The sequence below is a fragment of the Candoia aspera genome, chromosome 4 (assembly GCF_035149785.1).
Source record: "Candoia aspera isolate rCanAsp1 chromosome 4, rCanAsp1.hap2, whole genome shotgun sequence".
In the NCBI taxonomy this organism is placed as follows: Eukaryota; Metazoa; Chordata; class Lepidosauria; order Squamata; family Boidae; genus Candoia; species Candoia aspera.
In genome coordinates, this window is record NC_086156.1 from 95,618,688 (window position 1) to 95,643,561 (window position 24,874).

The window sequence follows — 24,874 nt, forward strand, 5'->3', positions numbered from 1 at the left end:
TCAGCAAACACAAGTCAGAGCCCACATTCAGGCTACATCATGGCGATAAGGGTAGCAAAATGCCCCTATTTCTCTATGCTTATTATATCATGTAATAGCCAACTGGTGGCTCTGTTTAGGTGACCCCTTCCTTGATGAGGAGGGCCAGGCCACAGGACCATCTACAGGGTTGCAGGGAAAAAGGTATTCATGCTATCTGGCAGATAAATTTGCTCAGATTCACTCAGAGTTGGTGTTCTGCTTCAGGTTTCAATCACACACACTCAAACATGGTTGCTATGGAGATTAGCATTTTACTTCAAGGCTGAAGAGATAAGCAGTGAACAAAGAATGTAAACAAAACAGGAGCTTGTCTGAACAGTTTATTTTTAATAGGAGCACACAGAAGAATAGTCCTAACCCAATCCAGGGTTCTGAGATCCAGGTCAGAGTTGTCAGCCAGTACAGAGGTCAAAAGTTCATAAGTAGAATCCACACACTGAGTATCATGCAAAAGCCAGAAATCAGGCATTGTTTCCAGCAAAGGGAGCATGGGTCGGAGCTGCCTCTTAAATGAGGCTGCAGCCAGCTGTCATGAGACTTACTCCCTTGCTTGGCAAGAAGCCTGATAGACTTACATTGCTCTGTTCTTCTCTCTACTTGCCAGGTGCAGGGGCTGGGAGGCCTGATGTCATCTTCTCAGCCCAACTCACCTCACAGGGTTGACATTGTTGTGGGGAAAAGAGGAGGAGGAAGGAGTATTTGGTATGTTCACCAACTTGAGTTATTTATAAAAATAATAAAGGCAGGATAGAAAATCAATCAATCAATCAATCAATCATTCATTCATTTGACTACTCCAACTGCCCAGGTGGTACCTGTGTTTGATCACTCTCATGTGATTCTTGGCTTAGTGTCTCCTGAGGCTGACATTCTACAGGTTCAGATGGAGCAGCTTTTTCAGATTCTGAATCTGAATCTGGGTTATGACAGTTGGGCTTTGACTGGGCAGGTCCAGATGAGTTTCCTGGGACATATCCCTATGATGTTATCTGGACTGAGTTTGATTCTCTGATACTTGATGAAGTTGTAATGGTATGTGGGAATGACCTTGGGAGACAGGGGAAAGAGATGCTGCTTAGAGAATGATCTGATAAGAGAGGGCATAGCCCACCGTTGCATAACTGGCAGAGAAAGAAACTCAGGAAGGAATCTCCCTAACTTATCAGGCTGTAAAAGAGATGGTGGGAGATTTGTACTGTCAAACTTGCAAGATTTATGTTAGCCTTCCCAGGTGGATCAGACAGGAAACACAACCAGATGAGATAATTCTACTTTATAGTAAGGCTAAATTAACAGAATCTTGAAAATCTGACACTAAAAATAATAGAGATCTTAAATAATAGAGATCTTTATCCTTGAGTTACAACTACAACTGGAACTGGAACTGGAACTTTCGTTGCTAAGCGAGGTGGTTGTTAATTGGGTCACGCCCAATTTGCAACTTTTTTTGCTGTGGTCGTTAAGTGAATCCAGCTTCCACTGTTGACTTTGCTTGGTGGAAGTTGACTGGGAAGGTTGCAAATGGCAATCACGTGACCCTGGAGTGCTGCAACTATCATAAGTGCAAGCTGGTTGCCAAGCACCTGGATTATGATCATGCGACCACAGGGAAGCTGCAACGGTCGTAAGTGTGAGGACTGGTCACAAGTCACTTTTTTCAGTGCTGTCTTAATTTTGAATGGTCACTAAATGAATAGTCATAAGTCAAGGACTACCTGTATAAATTAATCAAATCAAATAAAAAATAAAATAAAAAATAAAATTATAAAATAAAATTATAAAATAAATAAAATATGTTCTTGCCTGCCCCAGCTTATCCATTGCTCCAAAAATTGCAAGAATAGAATCACTAGTTTCTATTTTTTTTTTACTGGAATTGGAAAAAAAAAACATACAACATAGTTGCCTTATGACCCACTGCTTTTAATCTTTTAGAGCTTTCCCTTAGCATGCCATAAATATATTTTGCTAGGAAGCAATATTCTGTTGGTCTGATTTGGAGATTCTAGATGCAGGACAGATAAAACTTTAAGCTGGTCCAGCAGGTTTTCTCATATTTACTTGCTACTTTTAAGACTACTGTTGACTACCGCTACTGCCCTACAGAAGTGAGCAGTTCCAGTCAGTGTTGAGAGAGGTCATGCCAGTGGCCCTCATTTGTGGGGTGCCTCAGGATTTGATGCCCTCATCCCTCCTCATCTACATGAAACCACTGGGTGAGATCATCCATCAGTTCAGGGTTTAGTATCATTAGTATGTAGATTATACCTAATTGTACATCTCAACTCCAGGCTATGCAGTTGATGCTGTCAATATATTGACCCAGTGTCTGAAGGCTATTCAGGTCTGGATTGGGATTGCGGGGGGGGGGAGGGAGAGACTTTGGCTCAACCTTGAGAAAACTGACTATTTGCCCCCCATTGGGGGGGGGCGGTCAGGGACATTTTTATGTTTGATCTGGGTGAAGTTGCACTTTCCCGCTAGTATGCAAGTTAGGGGACCTCCTATAGCTGCAAATATTGATTGAAAAGCAGGTGGCAGTTGTGGGCAGAAGGACCTTTGCATAAATCCATCTTATGCACCCTATTATAGACCAAGAGGCCTTTCAGATGGTGCAATTCAAGGTTCTAGTCATCACTGATAAAGCCCTTCATGGCATACAACCTGTTTATTTGAGTGTCTCCAGTTGTTTCCGCTTGTCCACTGTGTTCAGGCAGAGTAGGCACACTCCAGGTCCCCTTAATTAAATGTTGTCATCTTATAGGAATGAGGAAATGTGTCTTCTCTCTCACAGCCCCTGCCCTCTGGCATAGCATCCCCCCAGATATTTCCATGGCTCCCGCTCTCCTTGGTTTCTGGACGTCTCTTAAGACCTGGCTATTTTCTGAGACCCAGGGTTGGACTAGTTGTGGAGCCCCTACTAGTTTTTGCATGCTGGGGGAATCTTGTTTTGGTCCAACCAATTATGTGGTTTTAATGTGTTTTCAACCTATGCATTAGATTTATTGTTTGCCTCCCAGAATCTTCTTGGTATTGTGTCAGCCTTACCAGGTAGAACAAAGAAATACCACTATATAAGCTAATTCTACTTTATTGTAAAGCTACATTAACAGAATCTTGAAAGTCTGAAAGTCTATTTGTCCTGCCATCTACTGTACAGCCTGAGAAACTAAGTATGGTAAGACATGACTGCTAAGATGGGACCGGTAATTCTCTGTTAAATGTGAATATATGTTAGACAACAGATGCAGTATACTGTCCCTTAATTTTCTCTTTAAATATGAGTGTGTGTTAGTTAATAGCCATAGTATTATTTTCCTTCAATTCTTTTCTTTTAGTTTTAGTAAATAGCATTACTACTTTATTATTGTTTATTTTCTGATGTTATGTAAATATATTGAGAGCTCTTGCACCAAAGTCAAATTTCTTGTATATCTATTCATACTTGGCCAATAAAGTATTCTATTCTATTCTATTCTATTCTATTCTATTCTATTCTATTCTATTCTATTCTATTCTATTCTATTCTATTCTATTCTATTCTATTCAAAAGAGTCCCTTCTGAGCCTCTTGCTCTGCCCACTATGCATCCGCAGTCTATGCTGTCTCTTATCTGACTGTTCCCTAGGCAGCATCTCTTCACCCCATCTACCAGGGTCTTTCCCACATATCATTACATATTGGGTGGCCTAAACAAATCCAATAAATAAATAAATAAATCATTTTTGTTGGCATAATTCTTGTGGCTATCATTCAAAGAGTTATGTACCATCATCAGCTAAGAACACATAAATCACCTGCACACGTTTTCAGTTTCCCAATAACTAATGCCATCAGAACCGAATATAAAGCATTTTTTTTTTAATTGAAAAGGTGATTTGTAATGTAAAACAGTATTCCAAAATGTCATTTATAAAGAATGTTATCTTGGCATCTTGTCCTCAAAGCACATATTGGTAAGATTTTAAGGACATGTTATTCTCCAAATGGACTTTTAAATAAAGGATCATTTGAAGATCAGTGGGAAAGAGCTATGCAATGGAGAATCAGATGAAATATGTTTTAGGTGTGAAGGCATCTACAGTAGGACTTACATTTTTAGGGGGTTCTCCTTGTTAATTGTTGCCGTGTATTTAGCTTAGGCTTCAGCAAAATAATGTAACATTTGGGGGAAAAGATACAGCCCAACAGCCCAGCACCAGAGGCTAAGATAGAAAAGATCTCCACAGCCACCATGTATTTCCCTTTAGTGCTCAGATAGGTTGGAACAAAGGAGAGCCAAACACTGCAGAAGACCAACATGCTGAAAGTGATGAACTTGGCTTCATTGAAACCGTCAGGTAACTTCCTGGCAAGGAAAGCCACAGTGAAACTTGCCAATGCCAAGAAACCCAAATATCCAAAAACATAGTAAAACATTCCAACTGATCCCTCATTACACTGCAAGAGAATTTCATTAGGCACTGAATGTGTGTCAGCAGAAGGAAATGGGGGAGAGGTTGTCAGCCATGCAGCACAAATACTCGCTTGAATAAGGGAACAGCAAAGGACAGTGGAAGTGGCTAGTTTTCTCCCTATCCATTTTTTCATTCTTGATCCTGGATTGGTGGCCATGAAAGCCAAAACAACAGTCATGGTTTTTGCCAACACACAAGAAACAGCCACTGAGAATGTAATAGCAAAAGTAGTCTGTCGGAGAAGACAGGTCACCTGAGTAGGTTTGCCAATGAAGAGTAATGCACAAAGAAAGCAGAGCAAGAGGGAGATGAGGAGAATATATGAGAGATTCCGGTTGTTGGCTTTGACAATAGGGGTGTTGTGGCGCTTCAGAAATATCCCTAGGACCAGAGCTGTTATCAAGGAACATGTAAGAATCCCAAGAAATAAGCCAAACCCCAGCGGTTCTTCATATGACAAAAAGTCTATGCTCTTGGGGATGCATGAATTATGATCTTTGTTTGGATAATGATTTTCTTGGCACTGAAAACAGTCAGCTGTATCTGGGTAAAAAAAGAAGAAAAAATGATTTCTCTTATGTCTACTTACTCTAAGGAAATCAAGACCTCTTCAACCGAATGCTGGGAATGAGGAAGAAAGCTTAGACTATTTACCCCATGCAGATAACATAGAAATATAGATGTGCTGATAAATTCATCATTGGTCTGCAAAGATTTCACAGGAGCTGCTTACCATTAAGGTGGAGCTGCTTACCATTTACAAGATTATCTTCAGAGTTCCTTTAACACTCTCCCCACATTCTACCTTGAATTACACAGTGATAGGTGTATCAAGAAAAGGTATGGGTTTAAATTCTTAAGAATGAGGGATGAGGAAGAAATTATTTTGGGGTATCCCTAAAAAATGAATACAAAATTCTACCTATTAGGGTAACGTATGCACAAATGTGCATTATTGTTTAGGAACATCATTGGCTAAAATATATATATTGTGGAAGCAGTGCATACAAAATTTCCTATAAATCTTCTGGATGACTTCTGGAGATGATGATGATGATGATGATGATGATGATGATGATGATGATGATGATGATGATGATTTTGGTTTCTACTTTATTCAGGCTGACTTCTAAAGATTTTAGGTTTTTTTTATTTAATAAAACAAAGGAGAAAAATAGTACAAAGAAAAAAAAGTGTATATGTGTGCGTGTATGTGTATGTGTATATGTATATAGAAGATTTTTGAAATGGGTACAAAAACAGTGTAGAGCAACCTTAAAGATGCAAATTAACCAAAAAATGAAATTCGGAAAAAAAAAAAAAAAGGAAGGTGACTGAATGCTCATGTGATTGTGACATTTTGTAAGATTTCTGTCTTCTTGCCAGAGATTTTATGGAATTTCAGATGAGAAGATTAACATCTGATGGGAGATCATATCAGATTCTGATGATATATGAGACTGTATGAAAGCTCAGGGGAGAGGTTACTGGAGACTCTCTTGAGGTTTAATGATCTCACATTTAGCCATTGTAAAATATGTTTTTATTTTAATAAAGTTTGGCACTTAAAAAGGTTACTGAATTCTAATTTATGTTGTTTTGTTAGATTATTGATAATATTATTTTCAATAATATTGATATTATTTTCAGACATCATTTATCAGTAAACTGCTTGACTTCATGTAGTTCAAAAATAAAGCAGTGTTTTTTTTGATTCTGGTCATACTTTAATCATCAATCCCAATGAAGTTGCAAGAGTACAGATACTCACACAAGTTAAGCCATAACATTCCATCATATTTTAAATAGAGAAGAAGTATTGCTTCGGACATAGTGACCATCATATGTCTTTCTTTCAAATATAATCAACCTCTCTGATAACCAGTGCACAACTCTTACCCTTTAGTGTAGATATCTTTCCTTCTGAACATGGAATGCAGTCATAACAGCAGAATGGCTTCCCTTCCTTCTTCTGCTTGCTATATCCAGAACGACAATTGTCATTACAAACAGAAAGAGGCTGTGCCTAATGCATCAATAAAATGGAAGAATAACTGAATTTTTAAAAGTATGAAAGGATGAATATAATAAGAAATTCTTAGATTCCTTAATATCATAGACAGCAGGACTTTTTTTCTTATATGGTAAACGTTTTGCCAGAGGGATGTAAACTAAACTAAACTAAACTAAACTAAACTAAACTAAACTAAACTAAACTAAACTAAACTAAACTAAACTAAACTAAACTAAACTAAACTAAACTAAACTAAACTAAACTAAACTAAACTAAACTCCTAAATCCTAGACTGAATCTGAATTATAGAACTGAATATAATTTGTTTGCAAGACATAAGCTCTTCCTATAAGGAAAATTCCATTGAGAAGAACTAGGAGAAATAAAGGGAATAGTTCTAACTTCTAATCACAATGAATGGTTTCACCAGGCTTCTTGAAACAAATGGGACTGGAATTTTGGGACAAGGATGCTGAAGTAATATTTCTCAGGATGGTTTTGTTTATATTATTTATATCCTGCCTCAATCTCACAGCTCTTGGTATGATATAAAAATAAAATAAATAAATGTAATCCATGTTAAGATTAAAACTCAAGCAACATAAAGAGAAAATTTAAAAAAAAAATAAACAACCACATACTTTAGTCTCAAAAGTTATTTATGCATTCTCTGTCTTAGGAGGTAGGTAAAGGTAAAGGTTTCCCTTGATGTAAAGTCCAGTCGTGTCCGACTCTAGGGGGCGGTGCTCATCTCCGTTTCTAAGCCTTGGAGCCGGCGTTGTCATAGACACTTCCGGGTCATGTGGCCAGCATGACTCACGGAACGCCGTTACCTTCCCGCCGAAGCGGTACCAATTAATCTAGTCTTAGGAGGAGGACTATAAATAAGTTTTGATTGAATTAGAATCCCACTACAACTCCTTTCTTGTTGCATTTCCTATGACATTTGGGTAAATTCAGTAGAGCATATAGCACACACAAAGCGTTAAACTGTTATGTTATTCATCATAAATCACACCAATTTTTCCCTTGTTGAAACATTTATATCTCATCATACAAAAGCAAGAGTACAAAACTGCATTTTTCCTTCAGAAATATTTCAGATGTGTTTGAGATAACTGTCTTGGTCACATATAGTAAATAGAACTTGAAAAGAGATCATATGTCCAAGAATCCAATCTTCCATAAAAAGGAAGGAAGGAAGGAAGGAAGGAAGGAAGGAAGGAAGGAAGGAAGGAAGGAAGGAAGGAAGGAAGGAAGATGAAATATAAGCCTATGTGGCTAGGATAACTGCATATCTTTTCAAAGGTGGGTAAGATAAAAGGCCATCATGCAATCATTACAGGATGAAAATCAACTTTCAGAGCTGAGAAGAGCAATGCTATGTATGCCTTCTCAGAATTAAAACACATTGAAGACATTTGGATTCCATTCCTTAAAATTTCAGTGTCTTTGCATTATTTCAAAATGTGGGTAGTTCCCAGTTCAACACTACCCACAATGGAGGAATGGCTGGTGAAGATGATAGAAGAGGAGATGGCTAAATTAACCTTTTTTATAAACAATATCTACATTTATGGCTGACTGGAAACCCCTTATAGACTTTTTGCATGAAATGGAAAGAAATGCACTTAGGATTTGTGGTTTGATAATTAGAAAAGGGGGGGGGGGACTGGATAACAGAAAAAAAAAATGAGCTTTTTTGGTAACCATAGAGTAAGAGTTAATTTTGTAATTGTACTTCAGTTGCTGCAGAAGAAATTGGAAGTTTCTCCTTTCTATTTCTTTTTATTATCTCTTTCTACACTTTTTCTTTCCTTTTTTCCTTTTTCCTTTCTTTTCTCCTTTTACACTTCATTAGTTTCTGTTAGTTTTTCTGTTCTTTGTAAAACTTTAAATATATATATAAATAAATAAAAATGTGGGTACTTCCCCAGATACTGCATTTAAGTCATACCTGGTTAAACCAGCTGTGCCACACAATAGCATCATTGTTGATGGTAAATGCCTGGTCAGGATTAGGGGCTTTGGGATCCATTCTTCCAACTTTTACTCTAGCAAAGGACTGATTTGGGAATGTAATCCAGTTTATGACATCAAATCCTGCTACTACCATTCCATCCTGGTCAAAAAATATTTTATCTCCTACACTGTTGTTAAATGAGACTTGCCTCAGAAAGAAGTGAAGCTAGATTGAAAAGACACATATACAGTTTTGTGTATATCACTTCTAACATCTATAAATCCCAGAATGGTTGTTACAGCATTATCAAATAAAATAATTCACAGTTAAGCTTAATAGCATGAGTTGGTAGCTGCATAAAGGATACATTTTCAAAGAATGCTTAACGCATATCAGAGCTGTATCCTAGAATACAAGAGAGGGAAAATCATTCTTCAAAACAGGCCCCACTGCAGAGAAACCCTATCTCCATTTTGTGGCAAGGTGGAAATCTGCAAGCCAGGCCACACAAAACAGAATGTCTGTGGAATGAGGGGTTGATATAAATGGTAAGGTAACCTGGTCCTGTGCTGTTTAGATCTTTATATACTTACTAGACAACCCATGACCTATTGAATCATAATTTCAGAGATGTTTCCTTACCAGATTTCTCAATGCCTTCAACAATGGCAGACCTTCTAATGTATTGGAAAAGTTTTTGTTTTTTTTTAATTCAGGGAGACATTGAGATGTATTGCCTTGAAAGTAGCCCATGTTGAACTATATATCCCAGTCAAACATCAGGAGTTGACTACAGGAAATGTCCTATGACACTTTGTATTATGTCATTAAATGTTTTATGATAATTTTTATGTCATAAAATGCTTTATAAAATTTGCCAAATTTCTATACTATGGGAGTCATGGATCCCAGAGTTTGGATGCATTCTGTAAGTTATCCCATTTGAAGTTCTTTGGTTCAAAAAATGTTAGCCTATGGTGCACCGTTTTGCCCCGTTAAAAGTTATAAGAATCAAACAGACACATAGTTTTAGTAGTACATAGATAGATACCAACTCCTGAATCTGACTTTGTAACAGATGGGCACTCTATGCAGAATTTTTAGCATAGTGGAAATAAGTGCATGGTAAAACAGGGTAGCCAGTAATTTAGCATTCTGAATTTCTAGCTTCCAGATAGAAGCTTCCACCTAGAATGCATTACAGTAATTCATATTTGATATAACCAGTACATGTCTCAGGAAGGCTAAGCTGTCCCATGCAGAGCAGATTTACCAAGCTAGTAATACAATCAGTAGCCATTGAAGTCAGTGGCAAGGATGGATCTAGGAGCTGTTGGGGTCTGTGTGTGTGTGTGTACACACACACACTTTCTGCCAGGAAATTTAGCTTCAGAGGAACAGTATCTATGGTAATTAAGTTTCGGCAGAGTGAGAAGGTCAAACTTAATTGGCTTCAGGTTGGGGTGTGGAAAGGATGACCAAATAAGAAAAAGCTGCAACTTGCCTGGAGGAACTTGCCTGGACTTGCTACCAGAAGGTTTCTGTTTAGCTGCCCTTTCGATTTGCTCAGCATGTGTGTGTGCATGTATGAGTTTTCTAAAATAATTCTTTGTATTTAAGGATTTGCCTATCCAGGGCTCTGGATAAGGAAACTGTTTTATGCTCTATACTTTGTTTAAATACAATTATTTTTGTAGAAATGCCTGGTGTCTTTTTTCTGATCTTGGGCCAAATGCTTTCCAGGACTCTGCAACAGGAACTTATCTGAGTACAGACCTGTTTCTTGGGTAGAGTTTAATCTAGCCCAGAACAACCAGTTCCTATAATTTCAAGATCTGGAAATGGCTCATCTATATTGTCTCCATCTTTCTTGGCCAATCCTTCTTTAGTAAGCTAAACATCTGCCTTTTGGGGATAGAATATTACAGTTTCCTGGGCATAGTCATACTTATATCAATTAATTTCAATTCCTTTAGAAATCTTAAATTTTCAATCCATTTTCTGATGACAGAGTAACACATTTATGAAACTGTCCCACCTCCCATTCACAAATGATGTGAGGTCCTAATGAGGGAGGTTTTAGGCACTGTTCGCATGGGTGTTGTTAAACCTGCTGATCTTTGGTTGCATTTATTACAAACACGCCTATTGTTTTCAGGGCATGGAAGTTTACTGCTGGCATATGCTTATAGTGCTAGGTTATGTAATAACATTTCTCACAGAACTGACCTGCCATGGCTGATAATTCAGTTTTATTGTCCCATCTTCTTCCGTCCTTGTTCTAGGTCTGAAGTTAGATAGGAACATGGCATCCAAGGCATGGGCCACTGCATAGACAGCATTATAGATGCTGTAGCTGTGGCCAGTCATGCTTATTTCAAAAAAGGGTCCCAAAAGGTTCTCCAGTCTCTCCTCTCCAGTGCAGATGTCACCCTCAATTTGACCCCAGAGAGTATTGGGGAAAACACAGCGAAAGGCCTGTTCCCAAAAATCAATGATCAAACCATCTCCTGTTGCACTGGAAGGGTTCCTTCCCTGAATAAATGCTTTGAATTGCTGCAGGTCTTTGGAATGAATTGCAAAAGACAGAGCACCATGGATGACCTGTATATCCCAAGCCCACTGAAAGACAAGTGATTTTATCTCCATCTGAGCAGTAAGAATCCAGACTTTACCCTTCGGTTTGCATAAACTAACTTCTATTTCTGGGAAGTATAGCATCCATCTCAAAAATATGATGGAATCAGCTTCTCCATAGAAGACCAAAGCATTAGCTCCACTGCTCATGACTTTTTCATACATTTCAGACCCTTTCCTTATGATGTCTTCCTTATAATCATCAAAGCTTACATTCTGAGGGCATGTTTCTGTGAAAGCTAAACATATTCCACTCTTAGAAAACAATGGAAGCATGAACTCCAGAAACATTTCTCCATTATCTTTATCATCAGCGATGAATCCAATCCATATCCATTTGAAATGGAGGAGTAACTGAAGAATTCCTAGATATTGAAGGGCATCATCTGGAACCATCCGATAAGGGGTAAGTAATTCAGTTTTACATGTCCTCACTGGAGTAGAGCCATACAGGAGCTACAAACAGATTAGGAAGTGAGGTGAGGTGATGGACAGAAATGTCATATACAGTGTTGGTTTGTGTGAAGTATCATGACTCAGATGATGATGATTTTGTCCCAATCTAAAATTAGTAACCTAAATATTTCCAGTGATTTACCATGGGAACTAATACCGATAAATCTGAGCTGATATATCAATGTAATAGAGGAGGGCAATGATTATTTCTTCGGTTTTCACTATAGCAATGACTTTAAAAAAAATGCTTTCTTTTATGCAAAACTTTCACATTAGTCCCGTTGATGTGGCACTTCAGAAAGAATAACTGAGGAGACCAAAAGGCCAGAGTTTAACTCTGCGTTACAGCATTAATAGAAAAGAAGGACACTTCTTAATTATGCTATTAAAGGAGAATTTTATTTGCAGTAACAAAAATGTCATGGGTAAATGGCAACCTAAGAATATGTGGGGGTATCATTGGGTGATAATAGCTATTGAGACTTTGGTCCTTCTCTTTGAAAATAAAAATGACAGTCCTAAGCACATTACTCCAAATAAGTGTGATTAAAGCAACATGTCAGATAAGTATCCAATCATATTTCCAGGAAAAAAAAAATCAAAATCTCAGTAGTAATCTTTATCTGTAACATCATAAAGATAATACTTCTTATACTTACAGTGTATTTTCCTATGTTGTTTCCAATTTCCTCATACGCATATTCTTTTAAACGTAACTATCCATGTTTACAAACAGGTTTCCCAAACATTTATTTTTGTCTATCTATCACAACTTAAATGTACACATTTATGTATACAGTTTTTAAGCTGAGAAGTATTTTGAGGATGGTAGCAACCTCTTATATGTCTGTTCACGAAGAACACATTCTTTGATTTGAATTGAATTGATATAAAAATTGTTATCATTAATTCAGATATGACATTACTTACAAGGGATCCCTGTCTGCATAAAATGCATTGATTTGGGGCTATTAAATATACAATTAAACCTGAAACACCCCATTTTGCTTAGTTCCATATTCTGTACATACAACCTACCTGTGGAATCCTATAGATATCCAAAATATTTGCTATCAGGTGAGAGGTCTCTGAGTGAAGTCCCCCGATGACTGCACTTAGTTTGTACTTGAGGCCACACTTGTAGTTGGGAATAAATTTGTTCTTCATGGAAATAAGTTGCATTGTGGCTTGATAGGTCAATCTGGCATCAGAGTAGATATCATACAGGTGGAATCCCAGGGTGACATTGGGTAAAATGAAGGGATTTTCATTGATCTCCTTTATTGCAAATTCCAAGGCCAAGACATGTTGATAGTTCTTAGTCACCACACTACAAGAAGATTCCCATGGGTTACAAGCATATACCTTGTTTAATAAGATATGCTATTTACTTTTTAAATTAACATATTACATTATAAAAAAAATCTGCTATATTTCCTGATGTTATCCTCACAATGACTCTTACAGCAACTTTTAAAGAGAGGCGTGGATACATTTATTGCTCTTTCTAATAAAAAAAAAATCTTTCTGAAAGAATTTATGAAAGAAATGTATGATTTTAAATAATGTTTTCTGATTTAAAATGCATTGTTCTGGTGAGGCTATTTAAAAGAGGTTTTTTTTTTTTTTTTTTTTAAAGAACACCAATACCATAATATGAAATAAAATGGTATTTCTTTGAACACCATGAAAAAATAAAAATGACATTGAAAAGGCATTAGCAATGGAAAGAAGTTAAAATGAAAAATGAAGAAAGGGAAAATTATGGAACAAAAGGCAGTTTTATAAAAGGCAAGCAATGGATTCTGAGTTTTTTGTTTTTTTTTGCCAAGGAAAGGGAATCATTTTTTGAATGTTTCACTTTATGTATCTGACTAGAACTTACAATGGAATCTTCAAGATAGATAAAGACCTCTTCAGTGGCCATAGAACTGAATATTATGCATTCTGGTCTCACACAAAAAGGATATTTGCATGTGTTTCTCTAATCCAAATAATGCTGTGGCTTCCTTGGGCATTTAGAGTAAATGCACAATGTTGATTTTAGGTAAGGGCAATGCTGTGTTGCCTTTGTGAAGTGTTCTAAAAATAGGGAATGGATATGCAGAAATAAAATTAACCTGAAGCTTTAACAATGGTAACTCCGGCTTGAGTTACTATACCATTATTGTGGACACACACCTGGTAATTTCAAACGTGCAAATCAGCCGAAAACTGTATTGTGGGGGAAATCTTACATAATTTCTTCAGATGTTATTGGAAGAGGTTGTTGGCTGAAATCTTCTGGAGTGGACAAGATGAAGCTTTGGGAAACAATGCCACCAAATATAATGTCTCCTGGCTGATAATATTGGTGAAGAATGGGCTGAAGATTTTGGAATCCACATTTAGCAGCCTTACATAATATGCAGGGAAGTATCACCAGTAGTAATATCACTGATGATTCCATATTCAGAGCAAATGTTCCTTTCAATGCAGGTGCCGTTATTTGAAGACAGAGTTCAGTAATCTCTCTATATTAAATTTTTGAATGATGGGTGAGGGAATTGCATTTATACCACCATTCATAATGAATGTTTTGTTTTTCTCTCCTTTAAGTCCTGAGGCAATTTAGAGAGCAGCAGGTCTAATTGCAATAATTACACTGTGGTTTTAGGATACTACCTATGGCTTTACTAAAAATATTTTCCTCTCTGAAGTATTTTCTCTTTCCTTTTGGGATAACAGAAAGTATATAATTCAAATTCAGACTCTTTATTTACAGCCAAAAGGCCCCAAATAATGATAATGATAATATGATAATTTGCTAATGATAATGAATAAAGCAGAGAAGTTCAAAAGATCAAACCTTGCTCTGGTTCCAGAAAGAAAAATGCAAATATTTCATCACAAAACTGGTCTCTCTGAGAAGATGAAAATTCTAGAGAAAGTAATGTCAGGGACTTACACTTCCCATACATGATGAATTTTATATTAGCTGTATTTTTCTTCCATTGTGAGCAAAATAGATTGCTATCCTAGTACAGGTAGTCCTTGTTTAGTGACCACAATTGGGTCCAGCAACTCCATCACTAAGCAAAGCAGTTGCTAAGTGGGAAATCTTGTGACTGCAACTGTGCTTTCCATTTCCCCACTCCACCACACTTTGGAATGCCCCCCCCCCCATCATGCTGGAGTAGCCCTTTTGAATGCTCACCCCCGTGCTGGGATAAATAGCAAGAAAGGAATTAATGTTTGTATTTACATTCACTGGAGAGGAAGGGATTACAAGAAAGTAAGCAGGCATACATGGGAATATATATTGAAAGCAGTGCACTAGAATTCATGCACTTGCATGAAATATAGAAATATATGAAATATAGAAATATATGAAATATAGAAATATATTTCTGCAGCAACACCCCCCCCCCAAAAAAAAAGCTAGAATAATGTACCTTGATTTATCTTATTTTGTGACAGGAACTCTTTCTTACATGCATATGAAAAGAATCTAACCTGCAGATGATTGACAAGGAACATCCAAGTTTAATATGTACAAATAGCAAATTTAAAATCTGTGCTGAAAACTCACAGGTTTTAGGGGAGTTCTCCATGTCATTTATACTACAGAAGTAGTACCATTGTTATGACTTTAACAATGAAAAGTTGCTCTATTAAATTACAGTTATATAAAGCTTTCAAATAGAGAACATGAAGGCAGGGAGGACTTTCAATTTTGGGTCACCAAAATTCATCACATAAAGTTGCTCTTTCATCATGTACACTGATATATTTTCCTTTCATTGAAAGTGTGATATTTTTGTGAATGCCTGTACTTGAAACCTGCCTGGTTAAAAGAGCTGTGCCACACAATGGCATCTTCATGAATGGTGAAGGCATCATCCTGTGGAACCTGGAGGTCAATCCTCCCAACTTTTACTCTATTGAAAGATGTATTTGTTGTTGTGACCCAGTTGATAATATCAAATCCTATAACTAGCACTCTATTCTGCTCAAAGGAAATTTTGTCTCCAGCAGTGTTGTTAAATGATATACGTTTCAGAAAATGATAGAGCTAAGTGAAAATGGAAATAACAGTAGTTACAATAGGTACATCGTAGCCATCAAAGCTAAAAGGTCTGTATCATATATTTACATATTGGTTCTAATATGTAAGAGAGCCAGTTTGGTCTAGTGGTTAAGACCACAGGCTAGAAACCAGGAGACTGTGAGTTCTAGTCCCACCTTAGGCATGAAAGCCGGCTGGGTGACATTGGGCCAGTCACTCTCTCAGCCCAACTCACCTCACAGGGTGGTTGTTGTGGGGAAAATAGGAGGAAAGAGTATTAAGTATGTTCGCTACCTTATTTATAAAAACAATGAAGACAGGATAAAAATTACATACATACATTGATGATGATGATGATGATGATGATGATGAAGTTTTGCTCCTCTAGACAGTCACATCAACTGGTAGAGCTTCAACAGGATATTTGCAGTGATTTCCAATATTTTTTTTTCCCTCCAGAATGTTCTATTTTTATCACTTTAATGTAATTAACCCAAAAGTTTTCTAATAGAAATGTGCTACCAGATTTTGGATCATTTGTATTAGGTACAAAGTACCCTTTTAATTAAAAGTGAGACATTATTCCTCTGTATTACTTGAATTCTTCAAAACAGATTTTGGAAGAGTTATTCATTACAGCTTTAAATATGTAAGCTTAATATGATTAGTCAGAAAGAAACTATATTGGACTAATCATTTATTTATAGGATTACAGTCAAAATTGTCTTGTGTCTATTTTTTTAAAGAACCAATTAAAAGGTTTCATCTAGCTACCACGTATCTGATTATATTTGTTGAATCCTAGGTTATACAATGTCCTGGCAAAATGTGTTAACAAGTTTAGAAAGTCATATTTGGGATTGCTTAAAACATGAAATATTCTGTGCTGAAACAGCAGGAAAGGATATAAGATTCCTTTATATCATTTGCACTTTGTGCAGACCAGGCCAAATAATATGGTTCATTTTTTGAAGCAAAGTATGATATGTGCACACACTCCTTGTTATTTGTTTGGCATGGCTGAGTTGAGTGAAATTCAGCCAGGGAGCTTTTGAGAGAAATATAAAGATCAAATGAGCCATGAGATGAACCTATTATTTTACTTTAAACCAATGGTATGTATGAATCAGAATCCTAGGATTTAGAGCAGACATGGAGAAAACAAGATTGGAAAGCCTATCACCTCTGAATGGAATCTTTATTTTACTTATCTAGTTGACATTCTCATGATAGCATGACTTATGAAGAGATAGAGATGAGGTGGTTTAATTGGAGTTTACTAGTGCTACAATCCCATCTACACAAACAGGTCACTCTAAACAATATTGGAATATGGGGACACTGCTACTGTACTTGGTAACATATGAAGTAGGCACAGATGTTGAAGCTTTTACCTGCCATGGGTGATGATTCTGAAGTTTTCTTTTTTTCAGTGTTGGGCCTTTGAAATTGGACAAATGCATGGCATGTAAAACGTGAGCCACTGCATACACAGCATTGTAGACATTGTAACTGTGGCCAGTTATGTTCATTTCAAAAAGAGGCCCAGGAATGTTTTCTAGTCTCTCCTTTCCAGTGCAGATTTTGACAGCCTCTTCTTCTGTGATGCTTGAACTTGGGATTTTACATTGGAAGGCTTGCTCCCAGAAAATATTTAGAAAATCATCTTCTTTTGTTCTGAAAGGGTTTTTACTTTGAAGGAAGGTCTGGAATCTAAGTAGCTCATTGGTGTGGATTGCAAATGATATGGCCCCATGGAGGGCATGGACACACCAATTTATTTGTAAAGCAAATGCTGCAAATTCCATTTGGGCTGTCAGAATCCAGAGTTTATACTTCCCATTGTGGATTGTATCTGCTGTGTTTGGTGAATATAGCATCCATCTCAGTGTTATCATGGAATTAGCTTCTCCATAGAATATTATTGAAATGGCTGTGCTACTCATGACTTTAGCATATACTTGATATACCCATTGGTTCATGTTGAAAAGGTCATCGTAGAACCGTAACTGGGAATAAATTTCAATGAAGTCAAAACAGATGCCATGACTAAGAAATGTTGGTAGCATGTTCTGTACAAACCTCTCCCCATTTTCATAATTGTCAGCAATAAATCCAGTCCATATCCATCCAAAGTGAAGTAGTAATTGGAGGAGTCCTCCATACTGATGGGCTTCATTTGGAACCATCCGAAAGAAGGAAGGGACATGTGTTTTATCAGTCACCCCTGGACCAAAGCCATACAAAAGCTAAAAACACAGGTTTGGAAGGGAGATAGAGAAATTTTCAAACTCAAAGAGCTCTGTCTTTTGTGCATATATGTGTATTCCCGATGATTGAACAGGTAAATTGTATTACCTCTTTCTACACAATAATAAAATACTTTCAGGTTGTTCTGTTACTAAATATGTTACATCTTACATTGCAATAGTAAACAAAAGTATATGTTCTCTCTTTCAAGTTTTAATTTTGTTCAGTCTGCTGCTGTATTTTGTTTTGTTTTGTCTTTGTCTATTTTGATTCTATTATAGTGTTGGTTTTATCTTGTTAATTAAGGGTTTTGGGGTTGGGGCAGATTATAAACATTGTGAAATAAATAAATAAACAAAAATTGTATGCTATTTTTAATGGTATATCTCTTCTTTGTTATCTTGTATAAACTCCTAAAATAATATACAAACTCGTTTTTCACCTGGAGAGGAAAAAGCAAGAAAAGTACTTACTCAGTGACAACTTTTGCTTTTGCTGCATCCAAAAATCAGAGTATTATGTAAGGTTTTAATTACCATTTTATATCTTACCTTGAAACTGTACTAACATTTTGAGGTAGCAGAAGAAAACACATTTTCCTATTACAACTTCTTTCATTCACTTTTAAAAGTATTAGATCATGGTAATCAGTTGAAAATTTACTAGATATTATTACCAGTTTTAGACCACAGCTACATAGCCAGCTTCAAACTACAGTTTCATTTTTTTTATTTGTTCCTGTCTGGAATCATAATTGTCCATTAACCATTGTAACAATGTTAAACAATGCTAGCAGCGTAATATTGGTAAAATAAGTCAGGAAATCTTCGATCATACTGTGCCAAAAGGTACATTAAAGGTTCATTAAAAAAAATGGAACGTATTTGTATATGACCTGCTGAGAGGGAAATTAATCATCTCTGATGACCAGTGGTGATGATGCACATAGCAGCCACTCTTCGTAGCCATTTATTCATGCTACAAGTTTCTTAAAAGTTGTATCTTATTCTCATAATTAATTTCTAAAGCTCTCAAGTAAGGCAATGCAATGAAAGTGGTGGTTGATGACTAAAAACCTGTTCTACTTCACAAAAGAGTTTCTGCATCTTTTGTAATAATTGGCTACTTTATGACTTCCATACGGGAAACAGGGTGGGTGCTGAAGACCAGGTTAGTGGTGTGTTAGGATGCATTGAAAACACACATGCAAACATCAGCAACAACAATAACTAAAAAGAAATCTACTGAAAGAAGTGGAGTTGTTGAAGAGTGCAAAAAGGCCTGCTTCAGACCATATTGAGAAAATTATGAAAACCATCATTTTTGAAGCCAGTAAATGCAAAAGGACAATCCAAGAAGCAATTGAAATGAAGATTGTCAACCACCCCTCCCCCCAAAAGTATAATGGAGAAAAATGAAGTTTGAAAGACTTGGAATGCAGAATTCCTTAGACAATTCAAGACCCAATCATGTAACACCTCAACCAGTCATGTGACCCATCTACAGTTATCTGATCATTATTTTGTACTTCTCTTGATGGTGGCAATTGGTTTATAGTTGACATATGGCATTATAAAACACTATATATGTGTTGTACATTAACACATACATTTTGATGTGACTGAAAAAGGCCAGTGAAGCAGAGTAAGATCAGATTAATCAGCAGTACACAAACATACCCAAAATATTCATTATTAATAAAGCAAACTACAGGGTGCCTTCTGCTTCTTTTAGCAAATATTTCTGTAGTCCATTTCCTAATCTTGACTGACTGATGATTCAGGGGTGGACACAGAATTCTCCAACCGTATTAGTGTTTTGCTTTGTTGGGGACATATTACTGGTCACAGATTTGTTAAGCAAATCAAACTATGCCTATGCTACAATATCAGATCCTAATCTGACCAGGGACATGACATTGATATAGGACAGAACTGAAGTTACAAATATCTACCCATGGGTAAATAGTTGTCACTTTAAATAACACAAGGCATATGGTATACATCTTCAGCAAAGGATCGTTACCTTGTCGTGGTGCTGGAGCTTGAGCACCTCAATGATGCCATGAGCTAAACCGTGAAGGGCCACCCAAGACGGGAAGGTCATGACAGAGAGGTCAGACTAAATGCGATCCCTGGGGAAGGTAATGGCAACCCACCTCAGTATTCTTGCCATGAAAACTAAATGGATCAGTACAACCAGAGATATGTCGGTATACCATCGGAAGAAGAGACCCCCAGGTCGGAAGATGGTCAAAATGCTACTGGGGAGGAACAGAGGATGAGCTCAACTAGCCCCAGACGTGATGACGCAGCTAGCTCAAAGCTGAAAGGACGGCTAGCGGCCGACGGTGCTGGTGGTGAACGGCGAATCTGATGTTCTAAGGATCAACACACCATCGGAACCTGGAATGTAAGATCTATGAGCCAGGGCAAATTGGATGTGGTTATTGGTGAGATGTCAAGATTAAAGATAGACATTCTGGGTGTCAGTGAATAGAAATGGACTGGAATGGGCCACTTCACATCAAATGACCACCAGATCTACTACTGCGGACAAGAGGACCACAGAAGAAATGGAGTAGCCTTCATAATTAATAGTAAAGTGGCTAAAGCAGTGCTTGGATACAATCCAAAAAATGATAGAATTATCTCAATTCGAATTCAGGGCAAGCCATCTAACATCACAGTGATCCAAATATACGCCCCAACCACAAATGCTGAAGAAGCTGAAGTAGAGCAGTTCTATGAGGATCTGCAGCACCTACTGGACAACACGCCTAAAAGAGATGTTATTTTCATCACAGGAGACTGGAATGCTAAGGTGGGCAGTCAAATGACACCTCGAATTACAGGTAAGTATGGCCTGGGAGAACAAAACGAAGCAGGACACAGGCTGATAGAATTTTGCCAAGACAATTCACTCTGCATAACAAACACTCTCTTCCAACAACCTAAGAGACGACTTTATACATGGACTTCACCAGATGGACAACACCGAAATCAGATTGATTACATCCTTTGCAGCCAAAGGTGGCGGACATCTGTACAGTCGGTAAAAACAAGGCCTGGAGCTGACTGTAGTTAAGATCACGAACTTCTTCTTGCACAATTTAGGATCAGACTAAAGAGATTAGGGAAGACCCACAGATCAGCTAGATATGAGCTCACTAATATTCCTAAGGAATATGCAGTGGAGGTGAAGAATAGATTTAAGGGACTGGACTTAGTAGATAGGGTCCCGGAAGAACTATGGAGAGAAGTTTGCAACATTCTTCAGGAGGCGGCAACAAAATACATCCCAAAGAAAGAGAAAACCAAGAAGGCAAAATGGCTGTCTGCTGAGACACTAGAAGTAGCCCAAGAAAGAAGGAAAGCAAAAGGCAACAGTGATAGGGGGAGATATGCCCAATTAAATGCAAAATTCCAGAGGTTAGCCAGAAGAGATAAGGAATTATTTTTAAACAAGCAATGCGCGGAAGTGGAAGAAGACAATAGAATAGGAAGGACAAGAGACCTCTTCCAGAAAATTAGAAACATTGGAGGTAAATTCCAGGCCAAAATGGGTATGATCAAAAACAAAGATGGCAAGGACCTAACAGAAGAAGAAGAGATCAAGAAAAGGTGGCAAGAATATACAGAAAACCTGTATAGGAAGGATAACAATATCGGGGATAGCTTTGACAGTGTGGTCGGTGAGCTAGAGCCAGACATCCTGAAGAGTGAGGTTGAGTGGGCCTTAAGAAGCATTGCTAATAACAAGGCAACAGGAGACGACGGCATCCCAGCTGAACTGTTCAAAATCTTGCAAGATGATGCTGTCAAGGTAATGCATGCTATATGCCAGCAAATTTGGAAAACACAAGAATGGCCATCAGACTGGAAAAAATCAACTTATATCCCCATACCAAAAAAGGGAAACACTAAAGAATGTTCAAACTATCGAACAGTGGCACTCATTTCACATGCCAGTAAGGTAATGCTCAAGATCCTGCAAGGTAGACTTCAGCAGTTCATGGAGCGAGAATTGCCAGACGTACAAGCTGGGTTTAGAAAAGGCAGAGGAACTAGAGACCAAATTGCCAATATCCGCTGGATAATGGAAAAAGCCAGGGAGTTTCAGAAAAACATCTATTTCTGTTTTATTGACTATTCTAAAGCCTTTGACTGTGTGGACCATAACAAATTGTGGCAAGTTCTTAGTGGTATGGGGATACCAAGTCATCTTGTATGCCTCCTGAAGAATCTGTATAACGACCAAGTAGCAACAGTAAGAACAGACCACGGAACAACAGACTGGTTTAAGATTGGGAAAGGAGTACAGCAGGGCTGTATACTCTCACCCTACCTATTCAACTTGTATGCAGAACACATCATGCGACAAGCTGGCCTTGAGGAATCCAAGGCTGGAGTTAAAATCTCTGGAAGAAACATTAACAATCTCAGATATGCAGATGATACCACTTTGATGGCTGAAAGCGAAGAGGAACTGAGGAGCCTTATGATGAAGGTGAAAGAAGAAAGTGCAAAAGCTGGTTTGCAGCTAAACCTCAAAAAAACCAAGATTATGGCAACCAGCTTGATTGATAACTGGCAAATAGAGGGAGAAAACGTAGAAGCAGTGAAAGACTTTGTATTCCTAGGTGCAAAGATTACTGCAGATGCTGACTGCAGTCAGGAAATCAGAAGACGCTTAATCCTTGGGAGAAGAGCAATGACAAATCTCAATAAAATAGTTAAGAGCAGAGACATCACACTGACAACAAAGGCCCGCATAGTTAAAGCAATGGTATTCCCCGTAGTAACGTATGGCTGCGAGAGCTGGACCATAAGGAAGGCTGAGAGAAGGAAGATCGATGCTTTTGAACTGTGGTGTTGGAGGAAAATTCTGAGAGTGCCTTGGACTTCAAGAAGATCAAACCAGTCCATCCTCCAGGAAATAAAGCCAGACTGCTCACTTGAGGGAACGATATTATAGGCCAAACTGAAATACTTTGGCCACATAATGAGAAAACAGGACACCCTGGAGAAGATGCTGATGCTAGGCAGAGTGGAAGGCAAAAGGAAGAGGGGCCGACCAAGGGCAAGATGGAGGGATGATATTCTAGAGGTGACGGACTCGTCCCTGGGGGAGCTGGGGGAGTTGACGACTGACAGGAAGCTCTGGCGTGGGCTGGTCCATGAAGTCACAAAGAGTCGGAAGCGACTAAACGAATAAACAACAACATGGTATACATACTTCATTTGTAACAATTACATTAACTGCTTTTAAAAAAAAAAATCACTAGGTAACAATACAGATAAAGTTATAACAAGCGCACATTCTCCATCTGGATTTAAACATTGTTTGCTTTGTCCATATTTAACATTTACACAAAAGATAATATTTGTCTGATTGCATAAACTGTCTCTTGTCCTTTGTAAAATTACCAAGTCATGTATAAAGAAAAAAAAAAAGATGCATAAGAGTACAGTCACATGCATACTTATCTGAAGATGAGTCCCATTCAGTTTGCATAGATAAATATATAGGATTGCATTTTTTAAATCAGATGGATAGTCTTGTTCTTGGAATCCATTTCTTACCTGAGGAATCTTGTAGATGTCCAAAACATTTGCAATCTGGGTGGAGGTATCAGAATATAGTCCTCCAATGACTACAGTTAGATTGTCCTGAATATCACACTTGTAGTTTGGGACAAATCTGTTTCTTGCAGAAAGAAGTTGCATTTTAGCTTGAACAGTCCATCTGGCTGTCAAATAGCTATCATGAATATTAAATCCTAGAGTAACATTTGGTAATATATGAGGGTTTCCATTAATTTCCTTTATAGCAAATTCCAAGGCCAAAATGTGCTGGTAATTCTTTGTCACAGCTCTAGAAGGAAATTTGTATTTTGTTTTATATTTTGATGGGTGGGAAGATGATGATGTTGATGATACATTTATATACTGAGACATTCAGACAACCAAACTACAAGAAGATAAAACAACTGTAGCATTCTTTGAATCATAAAAATCCAAAATATCCCAGTGACATACATGTGTATGTCTGTGGTACAGTGTATAAAATTCTAAAGTCCTATGTTGCAAATCCTCTCTGCAGACCCCTGCACTGCTTGAGGAAGAGGCTTCATAAGATATAGTAAGATTGCTGGGAATGAAGCCATTCCAACAACCCGAACTGCACCTGCATCACCATGCTTAACCCCTTTTTATAACATCTGATAGAAACTAAAGAAAAAGTATTTATTATGAAATAGAATTAGGCAAAGGGCTGCAAAGAGTGAGCAAAATAATTAATCATGTGAAGCCCAAACAGAATATTACCAATAATTTTAAAAGCTTAGAAGAGAAGCCTTAAGAATATTCAGAAACAATTGCAAACATCAAGACAGTGCTGAGAAGATGGGAAAGTGTTTAAGGGCATGACTTATAGCATTCCAGTTACATAAGGAAGGGAGAAATAATATAGCTGTGGTGAGTATATTATTTACTTTGGAAGTACAGAAAGAGAAAGACACAGACAGGTACCATTTAAAATGCTAAAGAAGCTTGGAAAATACAACTGTAATCTTCTATGGCATATACGTCTTGCACACAACATACATATAGGTATATGAGAAATGACTATGATGAAATGAACTTATCAATATATTACAGTAAAATATTATGATATAAGGGGGAAAAGCCCCATAGCACATGAAAGAGTGGCAACCCCTTACATGAGATCATCATTTGTCAATAGTTTGGGTGAATTGTAGAAATCAGGAGGTGGCATGGTGGTGAACAAGCTTGGGGAAGCATTGATTGATTGATTATACTTTATTGATTAGTCTATTTGACCATATCAAAACATCAACTGCAGGAAAATAGAATAAGACAAAATGAGGTAAGATACAATATAATGGGATAAAATAGGCTAGAATGAGATAAAATAGATAAAATGTAGTAAGATAGGGGAAAATAAGAATAAAGGATAAGGTAAAATAGTATACAGTAAGGTGG

General features: G+C 37.4%; 1 protein-coding gene across 1 annotated transcript; it reads right to left on the reverse strand.

The window, feature by feature from the left end:
- Positions 1-4,140: 4,140 nt before the first annotated feature.
- Positions 4,141-23,596, reverse strand: LOC134496731 (vomeronasal type-2 receptor 26-like). The gene is made up of 8 exons (XM_063302438.1): positions 23,453-23,596; positions 17,012-17,866; positions 15,385-15,623; positions 12,608-12,899; positions 10,706-11,569; positions 8,471-8,701; positions 6,399-6,525; positions 4,141-5,042 (listed from the first exon to the last, which is right to left on the reverse strand). Exons 1-8 carry the CDS (start codon positions 23,594-23,596, stop codon positions 4,141-4,143), a joined length of 3,654 nt encoding a protein of 1,217 aa, XP_063158508.1.
- Positions 23,597-24,874: the final 1,278 nt, after the last annotated feature.

What these genes read in the sequence shown, in the direction of transcription:
- LOC134496731 (XM_063302438.1), bottom strand. Translation starts at nt 23,596, where the DNA reads ATGCAACTTCTTTCTGCAAGAAACAGATTTGTCCCAAACTACAAGTGT. An exon ending in ACATCTACAAGATTCCTCAG is followed by an intron (nt 17,867 to 23,452) that starts GTAAGAAATGGA and finishes CTGTGTTTTTAG; the next exon opens with CTTTTGTATGGCTTTGGTCC. An exon ending in ATATCTATAGGATTCCACAG is followed by an intron (nt 11,570 to 12,607) that starts GTAGGTTGTATG and finishes ATCTGTTTGTAG; the next exon opens with CTCCTGTATGGCTCTACTCC.